Source organism: Drosophila takahashii, chromosome X (assembly GCF_030179915.1).
Source record: "Drosophila takahashii strain IR98-3 E-12201 chromosome X, DtakHiC1v2, whole genome shotgun sequence".
In the NCBI taxonomy this organism is placed as follows: Eukaryota; Metazoa; Arthropoda; class Insecta; order Diptera; family Drosophilidae; genus Drosophila; species Drosophila takahashii.
In genome coordinates this window covers 1,821,566-1,843,895 of record NC_091683.1, presented here as the reverse complement: position 1 = coordinate 1,843,895, position 22,330 = coordinate 1,821,566, and the positions used below count along the sequence as shown (strand labels likewise).

The 22,330-nt window shown below is 42.9% G+C and overlaps 1 protein-coding gene across 6 annotated transcripts in view; it reads left to right on the top strand.

Annotated features, from left to right (window-relative positions):
- Positions 1-22,330, top strand: part of futsch — a 69,164-nt gene that overhangs the window by 1,490 nt on the left and 45,344 nt on the right. Inside the window, exons 2-4 of one of the 6 annotated variants that reach the window (XM_070218405.1) lie at positions 2,368-2,570; positions 2,951-3,303; positions 19,417-20,718. In XM_070218405.1, coding sequence (XP_070074506.1) covers positions 20,262-20,718 — 457 coding nt within the window. In that variant the 5' untranslated portion in view covers positions 2,368-2,570; positions 2,951-3,303; positions 19,417-20,261. Of the gene's footprint in view, positions 1-2,367; positions 2,571-2,950; positions 3,304-15,201; positions 15,463-16,743; positions 16,799-17,704; positions 17,940-19,416; positions 20,719-22,330 lie in introns of those variants that run through there. The other 5 variants (XM_070218410.1, XM_070218407.1, XM_070218409.1 and 2 more) reach the window with 5 other exon arrangements.

Sequence of the window (22,330 nt, the reverse complement as noted above, 5' to 3'; positions counted from 1 at the left end):
CAACTTGAGATGTTGGTTATGACTAGAGCTTAAAAAATATCGACAGTTTGCTATTTCTCGATATTGTGAAACATCGATTGTATCGAATCAATATTGTCGAAATATCGAAAATATCGATAATTTTCAGAGCAATCAATTTTTAAGTTTCAAGTCAATTATAATTTCCATCCAAGACGAAGCTAGAAATTAACACTTTTTAAATTTTCAACTCGATCACTTGATAAACGTTCATGCTGAAACCATTAATTTAAAATCAAAGTAAAACATAAACATGATTTAATAATGACCAGATAATAATATCAAACACTAGAAAGTGAGAAACCGACCTAATGGATTTCTCTTTATAATTCGAGGTTTCACTGTGTTCGAGCTCAACGAAGAGAGGGGTGCCAGAAAATGTTGCCGGGCAACATGTTGCGAAACTGGGGGCAGAGCGAGAGAGAAAATAGCTGCTGCTGCTGCTCCAACGCACACTTTTCGTATTTTTTTCGCAGCACACCGAAAGAGAGTCTGCTGCCTGCATTTCGATGAGCGCCTGTGCCCCAAAACTGTTTTTTATACAAGGACATTGCCATCTCATGGCCACCCTAAGATTACAAGAGAGAGATAGAGTTAGTGTGGGGGAGAGAGCCGAAGAGAGAGAGAGCGCACGCCCACGCGTGCACTTGCCTCTCCCAGAGAGCGGGAAAGTAGTGAACGGTGAACGAGCGGGAGTGAGAGCGGGATGAAGATAGCTGCTCACTATAGTTGTCCCGTTCTCCCGCTTACCCTGCTTGGCTGCCCGACCTGCTGCTGCTGCTCTCTGGGCGCCTGGTTAGCGGCCAGCGCCAGGTTGGAACAAGAAAGCGAAAGTGTTAACGCTCGCGCACATCCGCACATCCGCTGCACCAGCCGGCGTTCCGCTCCACTGTGGACCGCTCCCGGCGCTCCTGTCGCCCACGCGTGTGTGTGTGTGTGTGTGTGTGTGTTAGCCGTCCGCCGTTTTCGAGTTGGCCATATGTGAACTGGAGACCGTGAGACTGGCGTCCAGGATTGCCCCCCGTGCATCCGCCCCCTGCATAAACCATCCATCGCCAACCTATTGCCATCCCTGTTTGCCTGCTGAATTCGCGACGCGCATGACGCGATGTCGCCGCAACATGTTGGGCGCCACTCTCGCCGCTGCCGGGCGCCGCTGTTGGCCTGCTTCGTTCGGGTGAATTCTACGAGTTTTGGAGCCGTGTTGGCTTGGAGCGCTTTGCCCAGCGCGCCATGTTGCAGCGGGCTTATTGGAATGAACATTCTAGGAACTTGCCCTAGACGGTTTAACAGGCGCCCAGCCTTCGCCAGGTGGCCAACGACCCAAATTCGCAAGAAATATAGTGGATGGAGCAGCTATAGTTGTCCCTTTCCTCCCATGCAGCGGGGTGAGATAGAGTGAGATAGCAGGATAGCGGAGTAGCGTTGGCGCCCGGTTCGTGTCTCCGCTAAACTTTACTACCGAGAAAAAGAAAGCTTTAACCTTCGCAAGTGCCACAAATTCGCGCAAAATTGAACAGGTTTCGTTTTGAATGTGCAAGGAATGCCGGGTAAGTTACCAGTTACCAGATAACCCATATCAATAAGTAGTATTCATTTCCACCGTTAGGTGTTCCACACAGCCGCCTCTTTTGCACGTCGTGCATTTTTTGTACAAATAAGTGCTCCAATTTGGACAGGCGAGCATAAATGGGTCGCACAGCGAAACGGGGGAAAAAAGTGAGCCAGTTCTCGTTCTTCGTTCTTAGCTCGGCTCTTCTCTTTCTGGCTGTGCTTTGTTGTTGCCTTGCCCCATTCTTGTTGCGTGGCTCCCAACAAAAAATGCAACACAACCAGAGTAAAAAACCCCATGTAGGGGGTATGTTAAAATTGCATTCGCATTCCTTGACTCTTCTACACTTCCGCTCCCCCACATTCCGTGACTTGTCTTATCGATCATAATAGAACTCCGTTACAAGGCAGTTTTTTAATAAATTTACGGCCGTTTTCTCGTCTCTTAGTAAATTTAAAGTGGGATTTAAGTTTAAAGCTTCATTTAAATTTAAAATGTGGTCTGGAAAAGGGCCAGATTTAATGTCTGAACTAGGGGCTCTAGAAGCGCTCCCTTTGGCAAGCCAACGAAGTTTTGAAAAAAATTAACATTTACAAATTTTGTTGCAGATCATTGGATAATACCAGAAGTTTAAATCGGAACCAAATTGGTCGAGTTATACGTATACTTTAGAAGTGCAATTTTGGAAAACGTATTATGTGAAGAAAAGCAAACCTACTTCCCTTTACAAAAATATCCTTGGGCCCCAAATTTAAATGTAAATTGATTTAAAACCAATAATAAACCCTTCATTACAGATATACACGTGTGCACATATGGGTTTCCCCAGGAGCGACTAGCTTGGACTGCTTTCCTGGTCCCCATTCAAACTTTGGAGCCTCTTGTTCACCCAATTAACATGTCAGGATGGAGCGATTAGGAGCTGGTCAGCAAGAAGCAACCAAAAAATCCTCGCTGGTCGCCGAACAAAGAAAATCCGTTGGCCAAGTGCCGGACAATGGTGAGTGTCAAGTGTTGATATTTAAGCTTCAGAGCAGCCAGCCCCTGGGGTTGTCCCTTCCCTTCCACTTGCCTTTCAAAGAAATAAAATTTGGTCAACGAATGCAGGAGATACTTAGGGGAAAAGGCAGCGGCAGAGGATGGTGCAATGAATATATGGCAACTGCAATGCAGCTAGCCCCCCAGGCGGGGGTGTTCTTTGGGGTTTGGGGGCGTGGCAGGCGGGTCCGCCTAACAAAAGCAACTGTGGCAGCTGCACTTGTCCCACAGTAAATTCAACTCAATTTAGCCTCAGTTCTCAGTACTCAGTTGTCGCCATTCGAGGAAATCCCATTCCCCTTTTCCATTCCCATAACGCCCTGCGGCTGTTTTTCCGTACAGTTCCAGTGTCCAATGTCCTTTCGTCCTTTCGAAAATGGCGACAAAAAGAATGCAACACTCTTGCCGTGCCGTGCCCTACCGGAAATGGCATTTAAGCGGATTCCGCCAAGTGCTAAGCTCACAGGAAGGTGAGGAAGGGAATCTGAATCTGAATAGCCGAAAGTTTTCTGCCAAGCGCACTATCCCTAGCATCTTTACACCCGCTGAGGCTGGGGCAACCTCAAAGGAAATGCCTGAATGATATTTAAGGACTCCCGCTGGGATAACAACGTGAAAGCTGAGCTAAAGCCGTACTGAAAACGTTGCACTCATCAGCTAAGCCTGGAATATGCATTCGAGAATCACATTTAGCGGTGAGTAGTCAAGCTAATGCAATTATTTCTGAAACTGCGCATTTTTTTCTGTTAAAAAAAATTGTTCTTAAGGCTCAGTATACAACCTACAAAAAAAGAATTTTAATTTGGGTAGGTTGTATACTATGCTTAAAGAGAGAACATTTTTTAGCATGAATAGCATGAATCTAAAACTACACATTTTTTATCTGCTAAAAAAATTATTCTTAAAGCTAAGTAATCAACCTACAAAAAAAATTTTTTTTTTGTTCTTTACTATGTTTAAAGAGAGACCATTTTTTAGTTTGAATACTGATTACTGAAATTGTTGTTAATTAAGTGTTGGTTGCTTAAAAAATCTCTCTACTAATTTACGCATATACATGTCATACACATTCTTTATTAAATTTTATGGATTATGTTTCCCCGTGGTAAAGACACACCCCAAAAATTTGTTGCCGACTGACAGGGCGACAAGGACAAGGACACTGACAAGGACATGACGGGCATTCACCATCATCATCGTAAGCATAATTTTGGCTCATTTGCTGCCCGATAAGTTGATGCCTATGACATAATGTTACATTTAGCTGCAACAAAAGTTTTGGGCAAGGAAAAAACCAGAGAGAGAGTTTTTGAGTCGAAGTTTCTGCGTTTAACTACCGGCATTATTCGAAAGCTTTTTAGCTGCAACGCCGCAGAGCTTTAGTCCTTTTGCCTAGAGGTCCTTCCACTGGCCATGTGCCAGGACGAGCTTTGTGCCAGTCCAAAAACAAATCATATGGCTAGGAAAGCTCCACCACCACAGAACAGCTGTTGGTAGGCGGCGCCCCGATGACGCCATCGCCATTGTCAGGGGTCAGGGGTTGAGTTGCCCCCTTGCAACATCCAACAAGCAGAGAGCTATTAAAGAGGAATGTCCTGACAGATGTCTAGACAAAGAGTTGAGAGCCACCTGCTGGGGGGAAAAAAAAGTTAAGCGGGAAAAGTTGGGGAGTTTGACTCGTTGATTGATCGATTTCCCAATGGAGATGGAGCTAAGGGGCCCCCTTGATGCTTGACCGCTGCTGCTGGAAGGGTGAAAAATATAATATAGATGTACCAGTGGCGAATCTTCCCAACAGGGGGAGATCTCATTGTTACATACTTTTTGAATACCACATTTCCTTTAATTTTTCACCCGATTTATAATATAATAATATATGGACCAGTGGCGCATCCAGATTTTGGTATTGGGGGGCAATTTCAGAACAAATTTTTTGTTTCATACTTTTTGAATACCACATTTCCTTTAATTTTTCGATTTATAATAATAATATATGGACCAGTAACGGATGAAGATCTTGGTTGTGGGGGGGCGACTTCAGAACAAATTTTTTGTTTCATACTTTTTGAATACCCAATTTCCTTTCATTTTTCAACCAGATTGGCGCAAATTTATCCCCGTGGATCCCCACATGATATGTATAAATATATAGCATATATTTAACATCCATCACCTCTTTCCGTAACTCATTTGTCGCGATGCGCGTTTGCGTTTGCGTTTTCGCTGCGGTTTCTCTAGAGCACTTGCCAACTTGCTGGCGCGTTGCTTGCCGTGGAGCCCCTGCAAATAAATACAAATAAGGATGAATGTTTGTGCACCTGTGTTGTATACACTATAGTACAACTATGTACATACTTTATAGCATATATACTATATAGTATACAGGTATTCATATACGGCCAGGAGTGCTTGTACTTTCAATGGGCTCGGGCTCCCAGCTGCATGGCATTTAAAACATTTCGCATTTGCAGTCGCATTCGCATTTCACCTGCCACCGATGCGGTCTTTGATTTTCCGCCTGCCACGCCCCCCACGCGAAAAGCAGGCAGATGGACGTGTTCCTGACATCTGTCCGGACATTTCGGAACTTGTATTTCATTTTCACCTGCTGAATTGCTAAAGCGAACTTTTAATAAAGCCCCTCCCCATTTTTTGTTTTTAGTGTAGATTAATCAAATGAAGGTTTATCGTTTCAAGAAATTAAAAATATGTTTGAAAGCTAAAAGGAGTGCTAAAGTTATGCAAGTAAATCAACTGCTTGCACTGCTTGCAGCTTGCATTCCATTATTTGCTGATAACTTTTTAATGAATGATCCGATAAAAATTTTCTTTCACATTACGATAATCATTAAAAAACACAACAAAATGGCAGAAAAGAACTTGAAACAGCCTAAAAAATCCCGTAGCAATTTTTGGCTTACGTTAAAACGCGCTTCTAAGAATAGTAAGGATGCCCCTCAGGGTATTTTTTCGCTATAAAATATTTATTAAAAATTAGTCCCTTATTTAAAATTCCATTTCGGCGGTTGCATTGCTGCACTTGATCGCAAGGATTTCGTGTGCTTTCTGGAACACCCTTAATTAACACACAAACACAACAAAATCTCGCTTGTATTTTTGTATTTTATTTTATAGTTCGTTCGTTCCTATTTTGCTGTTCTGTTTCTGTTTTCTATTTTCTATTTGCTGTTTTCTGTGCTGTTGCCGCGGGCTGCGTACATCGTATAAACGGGGCGTAAAGTGGCCAACAAGCCGTTAAACATGCCCAGCCAAGTCCGCCCACCCCTCCCATTCCTTTTGGCCCTGTTCTCCTAAGCTCGAAAACTGTAAAACTCAAACTTAAGTTGGCTTTTAGGGTGGAGTTGCGTTGGGTAGATGGGGAGGGGCCTCCGCCTCCCTTAAAACAAAAAAGAGCGAATAATGCCGAAGCCTTGCATACACAATTATGCAACAAGAACAACGTACCAACAGCGACTGGAGAAAGATGTTGCAGATACATTACTGGCATCCAGTTGGAGGACTTCGGGGGAAGAGTCTCGGAAAGTTTGGACAGCCCTGAATGCCAGATTGTGGGTGGAATGTACAGGAGGAGGAGGTACAGTCTGCCAGCATAATCTATAATGCAAAAAAAAACATATAAAATATGTATATTGTTCAACGGTGATTGAATTTATGAGGGTGTTCTTTCTTACTTCCTTAAAATGGCGGTTGAAAGCTAAAAAGGTTTTCAACCATGTGAGTAAATCCTTTCTTATAGCTCGCACTATTTGCACAATTATTATAAAGCTGTCCAAAAGTATGCAACAATTTATTTGTTTTCAAAAAGCCGGACTTTTTTTTTCATTAAACACCTAATCCTTTCTAATAACTCCTCCTTTTTTTATATTTATTGTAAAGATGTCTAAAAGTATGCAACAATATATTTGTATTTCCAAAAACCGACTTTCTTTTTCCATTGCATACTTTTAGGCACGTTTTAAAGTGATTTCAATTGGTGTTCAGTGTTTTGACTATGTGGTTTTCGTGTTATTTCGTCAGTAACTTTAAGTGGGTCAATAGATTTCCGATCTAGTTAGTCAGGCTAGTTAGTTGAGCAATTGTGTATTGTAAATGATTGCCCAAAACCTGTGCAGTCCTGTAATTTGGTCTGCAACTAGCCTCGATTGTCCGCCTGTGTGCTTCGCCTCTGCTGCATTTCAATTTTGCATTTTAATTTGAATCTTGCGGTCGGGGGTTAATCGATTATGCTGCATCGATCGATCGGTGACTCAATCTGCAGTCCATCAATCAAGCGCCTTTATTTTACCTGGCCTCCTCCTCTCTTTCGAAGAGCTAACCTTTCCCCAAAAGAGGGGGGCAACCTTTTATGCAATTTGCGTGGGCGGCCGCATGGTTCCCGAGGGGTTGGTGCTTTTCGCAGGGGTGGGCTTAATTAATGCACTTTTGCCCGTTGACATTTCATAATTGATGCCCAGCCCAGCAGCAGCAGTCTTGCAAACGTTGCATAAGAGGGTTGAAAGCTCCCAATGGCTATAGTATGTAGTGCTGGGAAATTTATTTAAATTTTAACATCATAAACTCGTCAAAAGTGATTTTAGAGAGACCAAACATAGTGCGTCAATGTCCAAGATTATTGAGACTGCACAAGGAAAAATAAAGAACGTATAATTTGAGAACAAACGTTATTGAACACAATTTTTAAAATAAGAATTCTTTTTTAATTGAACTTTTTTCGTTCTTATTCGTTGTTATTAAGAATTTTTGCGTTCTTAAGTTAAGAACTTTTATTTCCAAATGCTCACAAAAAAAAAACACGTTGCGGTCAAATCGATATGCGCATGGTAAACTTTTGGCAACGATTTCTCTCCCTCGGAGATTCTCTGTCTTCGAAAAAAGAGAGGAAGAAATAGAGCGAGATAGCGTTCTATATTCGAAATTCGAACTGGGCCGTTGTTTACATTTCGAGCATATTAAATTGATACCACATAACGTAAAATCGATCATCGTTTCAAATCAAGTTTTTTTTGGGTGTGTAGAACATTTGCTATCGATTTGGATTCGTTTGGATTAGATCCGATCGAGATGCCCTGCACTTGGCTGACGTTCGTGGCTCGTTCTTGGCTTCGCCTCGTTCGTTAGCGTTTTATGGCTTATTTATTTATGGTTCTCCCAATAAATATTGAGGACACTCGCAGACACGCACTGACATTCGCATTCGCACGCCCTCTCCTTCTGGTTGTTGGCTGTTGGTTGTTGGTTGTTGGCTAACTGATGACCCACTCTGGATGTGTGTGTGTGCCGCACTGCATAAATCCTTTTGGGCCATCCCCTGCTCCTGCTCCTCCTCCTCCTGCTGCTCCTTTTGACCGGGCTCTAATGTGCGTCCTCGTTTGGCCTGCCAGCCTGCCATACTGCCAACCAGTCAGCTGCCCCCCGTGGGGTGCCTCGTTTAATTGGCCAAAAGGGAAAGGGAAGGAGGAAGAGGAGCAGGAGACATGAAGGACATGTTAGCCATTTGGCAACTGACAAATGCCGCACGAAAATGCCGAAATGCCGCCGCCGCCGCCACTGGCGGACTTTATTGAATTTGCTTTTGCTTTTGCTCTTTTGGCCCGGCTTTTAGCGACTTTTCGCAAACTGCAGTTGTAACAATTGTATAGCTGCAACAGCAACAGCAACAGCGATTGCAATTGCGACACAATGGCGGATGCGACGCGGCTCCTGCGGTTATCATCCTGACTAGAGCCAAGACGCCACCCCCTCATCCGCCCCATTCGCCTCATCCAATACATCCAAAACATTGCAAATCAAGAGGTCCGCTGAGGGGGGAGCAAAAATGTGACCCCACCAAAATCTTGAAAGAGGAATAAAATGGGTTAGACTAGAACAGGACACCTCCAACCTTCAGCTACGCCGACAGAAATCATTTACATTTTAATGTAGCATTTACGGAATCACCAGAATCTAAATTAAAACTGAGGATTCGTGTTTGTTCCAAATATAACAGATTTTTAGATTCGATTTGAGTAGATTTATAGTGCTTGCCTTTTGGCAAATCCACCTCTCGGAAATTAATCATTAAGCTTTCCTGAAATTCATATTATTACTTTTTTATGCAATAAAAGGTTATGATTCATCTGATTATTCTAATGCCAAATTGATACCACATAACGTAAAGTTGATCATTGTTGATAATGAATGATTTTAAGTTTTAGGAAAATGAAGTACAAATTGTAGTGATTATGCGCTAGTAGATTTTTTTTTCGGTGCATTGAGACAGCTGCTGACATTTCGCTTTGCTTGAACAGTTGCCATTGCTAAGTGCCGCCTCGGGCGGGGTCCCCTTTCTCCTTTCCGCCTTCCCCATTCAAACCCCTCCCCTCATTTTTAGCCGGTACTTTCTCCTTTTTGGCCTAATAGATGTGTACAGCGATGTCGGCGGCATTTCAATTTAACTTGCCACGTGTCAAAGCCGCTCGCAATTCAAAGTGACACTCAAAAAAGCGGGGATCGGGTTGGGGTTGTGCAGGTTTTAGGGTTGGGTAGGAAAGAGAAAGGTACAAAATGTTATCCACAAGTGCAGGCTTGTGTTCGATGGAGTGGTGTGCTGCCTTCTACTGTATGGTTGCTGTGGCTGCCGCATCGATTTACGCCAAAAACTTGCGCCACAATGAGCCCCTGCAGTGCTCAGTCCCAAGCCAAGAACAACAACAAAAAAAATCAGGCAAAGCGAAGAAGCAAAGGCGGCTCAAATAAAACGCAAGCGACGCCCAGCAGGTGGTGCCTTAATAGCCAGAAAATACCTTTTGCCCCTAATGCCAGCTGACGCTGGAAACTTAATTAAAGGGTCCGACTTTTCTGGGTATTTTTTATGTCTCCTCTGATTTAAGAATATATTCTGATATGCTGATATATTATATATCAACTTATTTCTATGATTAAAGCTGGGGTGCCTGCGGTCACACGCTTATCTTGCATTGGGCACACGTCGATTCTTCTTTGTATCTCCATACATCCTAACCAGTGACGAAATGTTTGCCTGCCTCTCTTCCAAGAATTTTACTCCAGAAACTTTGGTAATTTATTTACCCCCAAGGGCTTAACTCTTGGAAGTACCAGCAAAGTAGCCTTTAATATTTAATGGCAGGCATTAAACATTCATCCATCACTTGCTGAGAGAATTTTGATCTCCAAAGCGTTTTGCTACTTAATAGTTTCCTCTTTATGTTTTGGTACATTTCCTTTGCTTTCCACTTAATTGACGAGCTGCTTAATCGTTAAATTTTAATAATGTAAATTTCGTTGTCCTTATAAATCACCGCACTCCTCCAAATTTTGAACTTTTATTTTTGGGGTGCGTGCGAGAAAGCTGAAAAAGGCAGAAAAGCAGCCAACAGCTGGCTCTTTGACCTTGAAATTCGTAACTTGATATAACACACAAAATGCCCCAAAAAGTATGCGATGTTTTGTTGTTGTTCTTTGCTTAGGCTACGACGCCATTTCGGGCCAAAATGGGGATTTTTCGGGAAAGAGGGGCTATAGGCGGGGGAATTGGGTATAATAAAACGCAATTGTTCAGAGTGCGTGAGTGGGAGAGATGGTGGGTGGTTTGTTGTGGAAGCCACCGCCGCCCGAAAGGAAATGAAATATTAATAACAATGAAAGCAACAAGAGAAGAGAGGAAATCAAGATACCACAAGGCCCATTCTCATTCCCATTCCCATTCCTCGTAACTTGCCCTTAAGACTTGTCATAAAAATAACTGAAAGCGGATATCGGTGGTGGAGGATCAGACTTCGACCTTGAGCACTTGGACTGCGGTCGTAAGTGGCTCCGTAAATAGTCGCCAGTCAGCAGCGTCGAGTGTCCTGAGGATAATTAGTGACTGGACTTATTTAAAGACACACGGTGAAAACTGCCATTGCGATGGGAGTTGGTCTAATTAATGGCTTTCTCAGTAACACCACATTTTACGACCAAAAAACTTTCCCAAATCATTTATTATTCTTTCTCTATCAATTGTGTCAATTGTCTTTTTAACGAGCAACAATTTGAATGGAAAAAAACAAGAGGGAACGCTATAATCAAGCACCTCGACTATCAGGTACCCGTTACTAAGCTTAAAAAATAAACTGCTTGCACTGCTTGTTTTTTTTTTACCGTTTTTGAACCACAATTACAGGCAACCGGAAGCTCGATTAGTTGGTTTTTCAAAAACAAACGGCAAGAGAAACTATTAAGCTTTCGAATCATTTTTGTTTCAAATTTTGAACTTCTTTTTTAACCGAGTTATGAGTGAAAGAAGGCCAGCTTCTGGCACTTCATTTTTTGTTCGCTGTGTAGCTGGCGACGCTTGTTTTCTAGTGCCTGAAAACAAGTGGGTCACAATATTTATTCCCCGAAAGCTGGCTGTCTGACTGCTGCTAAATGCATCCAATTTGCGCCAAGGATTGGATGGGGGTAAGGCGAAGAAGAAGAAGTTCGACGGCAGCAACTTTGACGCTTTAATCTTGGGAATTAGTGGCGACGGCGACGCACTTCCTCCAGGGACACTTGGGGCTTCATCTTCCGGGGACTCGGATGTTCTTAATTAATATGCCAGGCAGTGGCATATAGAAGAAGGAGGAGTAGCCCAGAGCTCAGAGGCGAGAACAACTTGAACTCCTCGGGCTTGCTGTTTCTGCAACACCGCGAACGGACATCAGATGACAGCGGACAGCGACGCATGCCACTTGCAACTTCCGTTTCCGGCCGGCGGCGGCGGCGTCAGCGAATACCACCAGCCACGTGGCAAAAGTGCTAAAGTGCAGGGAGCGACAAGAAAATCGATGGGTACAACGATACGAAAGTTCCGTAGACTTTGGTTACGCCGTTGCTTGCTACGGTTCAGGCTTGTCCGTCGGGGTCCTGACATTTTCGGGCCTGTTGGCTGTTGAAATTTATTAGGATTACGCCGCAAAACAGGCTCGAAAATAAGCAAGGACACACGGCAATGTAAGAGTAACGAACAGCCAAGAAAAGAAGTGATACATACAAAGCGAAAAGAACCAAACCGTTACAAACAAGAAAAACCCCAAAAAAAAAGGTCAGGTGACCAACGGAGTGGGGTGCAAATTAATCCAATACTCGTTCATTAACCCTAGAATGTCAATTATTTCCAAGTTGTTACTTTCATTTAGCCAAAGCTCAGAGACTTAATTATTTTGTTTTGGGTGTAGAGTAAATTAATGGTTAAACTTTAATTTTTCTGTTTTTTTTTAGAAATCGATCCTTTGAGAACGCTATAGTCGAGCACTTCGACTAGCAGATACCCCTTACTAAGCTAAAGGAAGTGCTAAAGGTACGAAAGTAGTAAACTGCTTGCACTGCTTGATTTCATTATTTGCTCATAACTCTTGAATGAATGGTCTGATTCGAAAATTTTCTTCTTCATCTTGATAGGTATTAATAAACACAAAAAAATAGTTTTCACAGTTTTACAAAATCTGAAAGGATGTGGAGTCGCTAGGCCTTTTGTTTTTTGTGGGTCTGGAAGTCCTCCACTTTTCTGGGGTTAAGTGCTAACGCTGCATTCCCAATTCCTTAGACTACTTACCTTGCCTTTCTCGTTCGTCTTACCCGTGGACTCCTCCTTGGAGTCATTTCTTCTAATTAATAAAACGCAATTTATTGCGCTGCCAAATGCCAAACGGAAATGAGCAATGTGCTGAGGTGGGGTTCTTGAGCTTCTTGAGTGCCGTTATAATTAAAAAGCCCCAGAAATTTAATAAATTTATAATGAGCGTAATTAGCGGCGCAGCAGTTGGGGGAAAAGCAGAAAGCAATCTGAGCGGCGGAGAAATAAAAGTGGCAATAAAATCAATGGCGTCATACCGCCGCACACACACGGATATTCATTCAAAATGTTGTTTCCTTCTTTTTTCGAATATTTATTTATTTTCTTGTTTTAAGGTAAGCGGTCGGTGGTTGTAAGTGAGCTGCGCACGCGATGCAGCTGCAGCTGTCCCATTCCCATCTGGCCCCCCTTCCCCTGCTAAGTATCCCCCCAAAGTTTGTTATGCCCTCGTATTTATTACATTTCAATATTTTTGGCATGCTTCCGTATTTCGTCGGAGTCGGAGCTTCCCGCCTGCCTTCCCCGCATTCTTGGCTTCTTCTTGTGTCGTGCCGCTAACTTTTTAAAAGCAACGTCAGACTAAAAGCAGTGGCATATAAGTATAGGCTTACACTCAGAAAAATAGTGGAAAATATTGATTAAATATGTCACAATTAATTAATGAACGTTTAAGAACTTGTTTTTTTCAAAGTTTATTAGAATAAGGTATAGAATAATTTTTTTCTACTTTATAAAGAATCAATTTACTTTCGTTATCCATTAATATATTTTGTGATTTTCCAAATTTATTTTAGTTATAAATTTGAACTACAGTGCGTATGATTTATTTCAGTTTTGTACATTACGTATACGTTATTTGTTTGCAGTGCTTGGCCTGAAGAGTGTGTGTGTGTGTAGGGGGCATTTTCCAAGACCTGCAGCCCGGCGCCGTCGAGTATGCAACGCTTGTTTCGTATTTCGTGTTAAGTTATAATTAAATGAAATCCAGCGCGGAATTCAAATTCAAATTCGAATTTCGGCTGGCTGTTGTTCTTGTTTCTTTCTTTGTATACCCGTTAACCGTAAAAGGGTATATTGTAAAAGTCGTCAAGTATGTAACAGGTAGGACCCTATAAAGTATATATATTCTTGATCAAGATTAATAGCCGAATCGTAGCCTTGCCCGTCCGTATGTCCTTCTGCTTGTCCGTATGTCTGTCCGTCCGTATGAGCGCTGATATCATTTTTTTCTTTGACTTGTCAATAGCTAACGGGTCGCAAATATTTTTTTGATAATATGGTGCTTTCATATCTTTATCTCCCCCCACTCTGCGAGGTATCTGATAGTCGTAGCACTCGACCATAGAGTTCTCTCTTGTTTTATCTTTTTTCGCCCCTATGGCACTGGAAATGTTGAACTTTATTTGGATTAAAATGGGCGTGGTTCCCCCAGTGGTAAGTTGCTCCACTCCACTCCCGATTTTTCCCCCTACATTTCTTCCTGTCGCGGTTGTTACGTGTCTGCCTTGTTTTTTGGGCTTTCAAAAGGGGTCGAGAGGGCGCAGGGCTTTCGTCTCGAGCAATAGACGGGACGAAATTTAAAGAAATTCGCTGGAAAAGTTTTCGCCACTTTGCCAACTTGGCTCCAAAGCGACCGCAGCCAAAACAGAATTGCCTCGTTAAGCGGGGATTGAGTTGCACATATATAGAACATGTGTAGCAAAATGCCACGAAACTAATCAATATCTTAGAAAGGGGTTTTATGGTGGTAATACATAAGTGCATATGGTATATGGTTTCTTAAAGTAACATATTTATTTTAAAACATGTTGAGAGTTTAGTGGAATTTAAGAGAACTTTTTCTGAAATAAGATCCAAAGATTTTTCTAGTATTATTTTTTAGATAGGTCAACTGTTTAATGGTAATCTTAGTAGGACTTATCCATGCCAATTGAATTCGCTTTTGGGCAATGGCTTAATTTTGTATGATGGTATACTAGAGGTTTTTACGCTCCAGCCGACTCGTGTTTTTTGTCTAGAGGGTGAAGTGGATGGGTGTAGTAATTTATATTTTCATTTCCGCAAACTTATCCGTAGCCAATCTATATCCGTCCGCATTTGCATTCCTCGCATTTCCCGACGGCATCAGACGCTTTATGCCTGGCTTTAGCGACCGGCGGCGTCTGAGTTTTGATACCCCTGTTGCCCCTGTTACCCCATTTCCGCTACAAAACCTCTAAACCCCCCCGCTTTCTGTCGTCGCTCTGGCTAGCAGCAATCAGCTGTTCGGCTCCGCTTCGCCAGCTGTCGGCTGCGGCGGCGCCTCCATTGCGTCTGCGTCCCTGGAAGTCCGGCGAACTCTGTCACATGTTTTTGCGAACAAGCTTGAACAAAAACTTACACGAACAGACACGAGCGTCCGCTTCCAGTGTGCCAAAAAAGAGCAAAAGAGCAAGAGGAAGACGGAGCCGATTGCTCAGTGTGCTAGTGTGTTTCTCGTGGAAGATAAAACCTCGTGGTGGTGGGGTGAAGGTGTGGGTGTGAGTAACGGTAACGGGCGCCTAGCGGTAACGGTAACGGTAAAGGGAATGACAAGCGCAAGAGCAAAGAAGCAAGCGTCGTCGTCGAAGACTCCGATTCGGAATCAGAAACAGAGTAAAGACACGTCCGAGCAGGAGAGTTGCGAAAAAACACTCGAGTATTGCGTTTAAATCGGAAATAAAGCGGAAAAGCGGAAAAGCCACGCGAGCCCTACAGCAATGCAAATGCGAAATGCTAAATGCTAAAACAATCAATCAATTAGGCCCAAAAAGGGGTGGTGCACCCCTTACCAAGTAGCAACAATTCAGCTGGAGAGACAGTAGAGACAGTGACATCGACAGAGCGAGAGAGAGGGAAACAGAGAAAGAGAGAGAAAGAGAGCGGCAGCAGAAGTAGCTAAAAATCAATATCCGTCTAAAGTTTATTTCGTTTTCGGTGATGAACAACTCAGAAACTTTAAGTTGAAGTTTCTCTAATCGAAATAAAAATACAAAAACCTCAACTGCATCGCTTTGTGCTAACAAATTTGACTTTTAAACGCTTTTTGTGCGAGTGTAATCGAGTAATCGTGTGTCCATTTTATGCTGAACTTTTGAACATAGTGTTAAAGAAGTAGCCAAAAAAGTCTTACGAACATCCAATGCTCCATCCAACATAAAGTTAGTAAAGAAGTGACAAATAATACAGTGTAATACAGCCGATTAAGTGAGTGATTAAGGTGAGTAGTGCTCGATGAAAGTGATGAATGAGTGTGTCGTAGGTCAGGGCATGTTGGTATTTTTAGTATTTTCATGAGTGATTCATGATCAGATGGGCGGCAGCAGGTTAAGCTCTGCATGTTGCATCTGCATCGGCATCTCGGCATCTCCTCCATCTGCATCCCAGATTTGTGGCGCAGCAGGAGCCAAACGCCACCAAGCTGTTCGAAATCCAACGCTTGGCTGCCTTCGCGCTCAGCTGAGCGTTACACAAGCACACACACTGCGCAGTCCGCAGTCAAGAGTCAGCTGTTCGTATATTCCAAGTCCCCCCTTTTTCACCCCTCAAAGCCCCAAACTCTCGGCTTCCCCAATAGAACAGCCGGCAAGCCGACAAGCCGACATTCGCGACGAAGGCTAAATCGATATCCCACTCTGCCGCTGGCAGCTGTTCGCAGCTAGTTGTGCTGGAAATCAGATGGTCGGTAGAGGAAGGAAGGAAGAACCTCCGGTCGCTTCCAGCCCTCTCTCTTTACCACCAGCCCAAATCGGATCATTATAAGCCCGAGAATATTATACGATTTATTATGTGCTTATCTTATGCATCAAATTATAATACATCAAGGAACCAAAATTCATGATTAATCATGAAAAGACCGAGAAATCGTATGATATGTCCATTTCTTATGTATTATCATATCATAATACATTGAGGACTCAAATATCATGACGAATAAATTTTTTTTATTTAAGTTACAATGAATAAATATGTGCTTAACTTATGTATCATATTTTAATGCATTAAAAAACCGTATCTCATGACCACTTATTTTTTTTTTTTTTTCATTTAACGCAATCTTTAATCCTAACAACATTCTGACGTATAACCATTGAGATGTATAACCATTTAGTTGGTTGATCAACGTATTAAATACAATAAAAAAAAAAATAAAAAAATAGCCTCTACTTCAAAAAGGCCTTACTATGATCTAGATTTAAAGGTCTTCAAAATGACTTATAATATCCCAAAGATTTTGTATCCTTAGGCCAAACAGAAAAGCCAATTTTGTAATCCGCTTTCAACAGGCATCATCACCCTTAGCGATCCTCACTTTTGGTTTTTCCGCACCGGACTGGAAATTGCGTAATTTTATTAGCATTAAGCCGACTTCCAGGCATGCGCCGATTTCCCGCTTTCCCGTTTTGCGAGCCATTCAGTCTGGGTTTCTATTCCTATTCCAGATTCCGATTCCGGTTCTTTGTCCCATTCAGTCACTGTTCTCCGAGTGTCTTGTGCAGTTGATTAGCCGTTAAAAGCCGGCGCCAACAGCTGACCACGTGCAAGGCGTCCATAGAGTAAGTGCGTCCCGTCCGTCAGTCCAGGAAAATCGTCCTTTTAAAGTTGCGAAAAATCGACAATGACTGACAAAATACGAAGAGTATATGGGGTAGGGGGGATTGGGAGGCCAGGGCCATAACGCGATGCCGGTGCTATAAAGTGCCGGTACGGAGAAACGAAGCGAGGCCCATAACCGCTAACTGGAAGTGGTGAGCCTCCGAAACCGAATCCGAGTCCCGAGTCCGAGTCCCGATTCCAAGTCCGGCGAATTGCCGACTCTTACTTTGGACGCGACAAAACCCACAAGCCGGCCCCCAACGAAGGGCACCCAAGTATCGAATACCCTATGCAGAGCAGGGCATTAAAAAGCGTCTAAAATTATGAAACAGTAAACCTAAAACCTACACAGAGGGAATTAACCGAGTAATAAGTCCTCATTTTAAGAGCAATTTGCTTACTTTGCCCTTAAGTACATTTGCGCTCTTTACAGAGAATTTTTATCTCCAAAAAGGCTAGCAAACCAGGGGGGAATGAATCCATTTTTTTTGAAGATTTTTCCTTTAAAAATGTTCTCAAAATCAAGAATAAAAACTCTCAACCTGAGGACGTCATTTCACTTGATTTGATTTCCCCAAAACACTCCCATTTTCGGAAAGGGTATTCGAGTAGGGACATTAGGAAAAAGGAACATGTTTCGACATGCCCACAGCTGATTGGAAGAAGGCAGCGACAGAGACGGCGATACGGGGAGCGAAAGAGAGCGAACGAGCGAGCCTGCGCCCAGCTGGAAGTTCCAACTGGAGTTGCCGACAATGCACAACCAGCAAAAAGCCGACAACGAAAACCGATGGCTTCGGCTTCTTTGCCTTCTTTCGCTTCGTGGTGCGCGATGGCTCGATTCTGAAATCAGTCGTCGTCGAGCTTTCAAACCGTTTGCAGCGAGCGCCAGAGCAGCACCGCCAGGGATTCCTGTCCAGTCCACCAAAGAAACTCCACTCCACTCCAGCCACAGCAGAGGAAGAGCAGCGAAAGCAAAGCAAAAGCAAAAGCAGCGAGCTGAAAGCAGAAAGCAGAAAGAGGGACAGAGCAAAAGACAGAGGGGAGAGAGAGCCAAAAGTAAATTGGCCAGAAAGAAGTTCTTTCTAATTCTTTTTTTCGGTGTGTGAATGCTGGTGTTCTTTTGTGGTTTTTTTTTGCAAGTGCCCCCTGGTTTTTTTGTTTTTGTGGCTTCCCAGTGAATCAGTGATATCATATAACCAACACAGCACGTGCTCAGTGGGTTACCACTTCCACTTCCTTCTTGCACTTCCAACTGCAGCCGGAGTTGCATCGATCAAAAGAACTGAAACACCCGAAATAGACGCCCCATCATCCTCTTCCATCGTTAATTTTCGCACTCAGCCGGCGGTCTGAGGAATCGGAGTCGGAATCGGGCGAGGACCAAATGCCGGCAACTCCAAGAAGAAAGAGCTCCCGAAAAAAAATATATAGTAAAATATCCAAAGAGAATCCGATGAATCATCAGCAGTTCGTGCAACTCCGGCGCAGTAAAGCGACCAAAACTGCAGTTTCTAGGGGGAGTTTCTATGAGGGGGCTACCGGGGGGTTACCATGGGGAGGACTGCGGCAGCCGGGCAACCTACGTCCCAAAAAGGAGTTCGTGCCGCCTGCTTTTTTATAGTTTTATAGTTTTATATACTTTGCCCATGCAGCAGGCTTCAGCCTCAAGCCAAATGGCCAAAATAGAAAGGGGGTGAATGTGAATCCGAATCCGAGTCCAAAACCATTGGGGTGGTCTGATGACGTCGCCTTCAACGTCGTGGTTTCCATCGCTGCCTTTCGTTGCCATGGAGCGATGACGACATCTTTGCCAAAGGGGCGTGTGGACTGTCACTGCTGTTGCAGCACCCCCTTTTTCCCATTCTTACATTAAGGGTGCAAAGCCCGGATCTCTAGCTCTATAAGAAAACCGGCTCCTTTAGGATCATTTACATTTATTTGCAATTGAATGTGGTTCTCTTAACTTTGTTAACATTTTCCAATGCAACTATTATTCATTAAACTTCTTGTTTGATATTTTGAGGATACCATTTGTACGTTCTGTCTGAAAGCCTGGATCTCTGGCTCTATTGGAGATTCGGCCAACAAATTTGGTATAGGCTCTTTTTTGGTATCCATTTAAAAGCAGTCAATTGTTACTAACTAAATACCCAAAAGTTTGATAAAAATCATATTGTTTGTACTCAAGAGTACTCGACTTTCATATGAAAGCCACCATGTTTTAGCGTTGTTGTTGTCGGTCTATATGTGCAAGGCGGCCAAAGTTCAATGGATTATATGTGCTGCAGCTCCTCCTACTCCTTCCTTTCCTCCTCCTGTCTGTGGGCCGTCTTTTTATAGCCGCTCCTCCGGCTGTTTTCCTCGCCCGGATGACGGCTGTCTGGCAGCTCCACTGGGAAAGTAATGCAAGGGAAAGGAAAGGAAAGGGAGATGGGTATGGAATGGGCTCCCGCTCCCAGTCATATTCCGATAGTCCTTCTTATAAATAGTACAGTGTGAATGGACGAATACACATATACATATTCCCATGGCTAAGCTAACTTCCCGAATTCTTTTTCTTCTTTTCTCCTTGCAGATCCGACGATTGACGAAAAGGGGCGACCAGCAAACGCGGAGAAAGTAAAAGTAAAAGCAAAAAAAAAAGAAAATTAAAGAACACTTGAGAAGACAAAACAAAAATCGAATTTCCTTGTTTGAATCGCAAAACCAAAATTAAATCGATAAAAAACAACCAAAGAGACAAAAACCAAAAGTAAAAAGTAAATTGCTAACAGTAAACGCTAGTCCAAATCTTCACTACATATATATATATATATGTGTATACTATATATATTTAACTAATAATAATTCAAGAGAACACGCCAATTGCCGCAAAACTTACTCCAAAGCCGAAAAAACCAAAGATTTCCAATTAAACCAAAGCAAAAATACCAAAAACCACAGCTTCAAAGTGTGCACAATAAGAAAAAAGTTAATAACAAAAACCAAAGAAAAGACACCCAAATCAAAGCAAAAAATATTTTTAAATCAAACGAAATAAACTTAAAGAAGTAAAGAGCCAGGCAAAGAAAACTGCGCCAAAGTCACGGCCAGCAAACAAAAAGTACAACAATCAAATACAACAAAACAACCAACAAGCAACACAAAAGCAACAATAAGCGAAGTGAAGTGAAGCGTCACCACCACAACGGCCACGCCCACTCCCCGCGGCCGAGCCAAACGCCCCCCGTTTTAGGCAGCCAAGAAATCTTGCGTGTGCCGTGCTGAAAAAAAAACCTGAAAACAACCAAAGAAAATAAACCGCAGAAGCCGTTTTCCCAATTCCCGCAAAAGTAGCCCCTCTTTTTTTTCAAGTGTACGAATCAGTTGTTTGCTTTTTTTTTCTCTGTGTGTGAACCAAACCGATCGACAAGAACTCTGATGGGAGATCAGCCAAAGGCAACGACAACTGCAACAGGAGGAGAAGGAGTCCCTCAAGGCGACGCCCCGATGGCCGCCAATCGCCAGGAATCGCTGCCCAATGGAGGGGGATCAGCAGGAGGACCAGGAGCAGCTGGAGCAGGAGGAGCAGGGGATCCACCGCCGGCGAGTCAGAATCAGGAGGATCAGCTGGCTGAACCGGCAGACGGGCAGGGGGATGCCGTCTGTGACGATGCCGCCACCGATGCCGGGGCCAGCTCGCTGCCCCCCTCGGAAATTGGCGGCCGGGCGCCCCTGGACACCGGCTGCTCCGCGGACGACGGCGGTGCCGCCTCCAGTTTGGCCGGCGGCATTGTCGGTCCGCCCAGTCCGCTTACCGGCTGCTACCTCCTCATCGTCCTGGGCGAGCCGCATTCTGAGGAGCACAAGGACAACATCTTGCAGCATCTGCTCAAGGGTGAGTGAAGAGATTTATATATAATCCCTAGGGTAAAAAATAGAAAAAAAAGGTGTTCAAAAAGTATGCAACAACGAATTTGTTCTGCTGTCTATGATATAGAAGTTCAATGTAGGAGAAATTATGATCGAAATCAACAGAGCTATAATTTTTATCCCCCATTACTTTCCCAATAATTCATTAATCGATATAAAATAGTCGTTTTATCGATTTTTTCTTAAGTATTTTTAAAATTCTAAAAAATAAAATATTAAAATTTGAGTAAAAAAAAATCAGTACCCATTTCGTATCTGTAAAATTAATTTTTAGAATATTGCCAAAATTTGTAGTTACTTCAATTACCTAAAGAATTAAATTAGAGGAAAGATCAGAAGTAGCTTGTTTAAAATCGCTTGCATTTGCCAAAGCTATTTTCTTGATTATCTCTAAACTTGCAACGCAAAAACTACAACGAAAACCCGAATTTGCATACGTAAAGCTTGAAACCATAACTTTTACATGGATTTTCTATTTTCTTTGAATATCTTGGTTTTGCCTACAGTTTTTGTTGAAATGTAATTACCGAATTAAGCTTAGGTTTGCATAAGTTTGTTGATCTTTGAAATTCAACAGATTTTAATTCGTAACTTAATTAGTTTTTTAGTGCATTTTTTTGGTTTGTTCAAAAATGTGAGCTGAAGGAATATATCATCTTATTAAATGCATATTTAAATGAGAGAGTAGAAAGTCAGGGAATGCAAATGATTATGGGGAGTGGCGGATTACGATTGAATGCTGGTCAAGCCTGGGCGATTCCCGTCGCGTGTCCCGTTTGGACTCCAAGTCTGCTCCAAGCTACAGGCATCCATTCCATGCTGATCCATTCCAATCAAGAGCAATCCAAATGCACCCACTCCGTCCAGCTTCTGCAGCTTTTTCACACTTTGCTGGCTCCCGTCGCCTCGTCTGCTGGTGCTTCTAATTACCTGGATAGATGGTTGGATGGTGGAGGGTGCAGTCATATTTCACTTTTCAGCGTGTCTGCCACAGTTACTCCGGTTCTTCATAATAATCAACTGGGCGACGGGTAGATAGGTAATTGAAAAACTAATCTGCCATCGCCAGAAGTTTCGAGACCCAGAACGGCTCTTATTTGCCATTTATTGCTGTTTTCCGCTCATTAGCATTGGAAAATTTTAAGTAAAATAGGTTAGATCTAAAGTAAATGCCAAAAATTTCCAGAAGACCTACCTTAAATTTTTAACCTGAGATTAAACTCTAAATTTCCTTAGTTAAAAAGCAGGGCTGTAATTTTGCTGCACTTTTAAAAAACAAAGGGTTAGGTTTAAAACCTACCTTTAGTCTTTGCAGGTAAATGTAAATTGTATACTTTACAAACCATTTGATATTAGTATTGTGGCCGTTTTCTCATCCGCTTGTTAGATTTAAAGGAAGCTTTTCAGACCTTGGTCTTGCAATGAGTTTACTCTTTGGTGAGTTTATTATAAAAGGCTTGTCCCGTGCAATTACCAAATAGGAGTGCTGAAGGCTTGCTTGCTTCTTGCACTTCAATTACCTGCTGCCTGTTAATCGAGTTTCCATTTCCGTTCTTTCATGGATAGACGGCACTCCA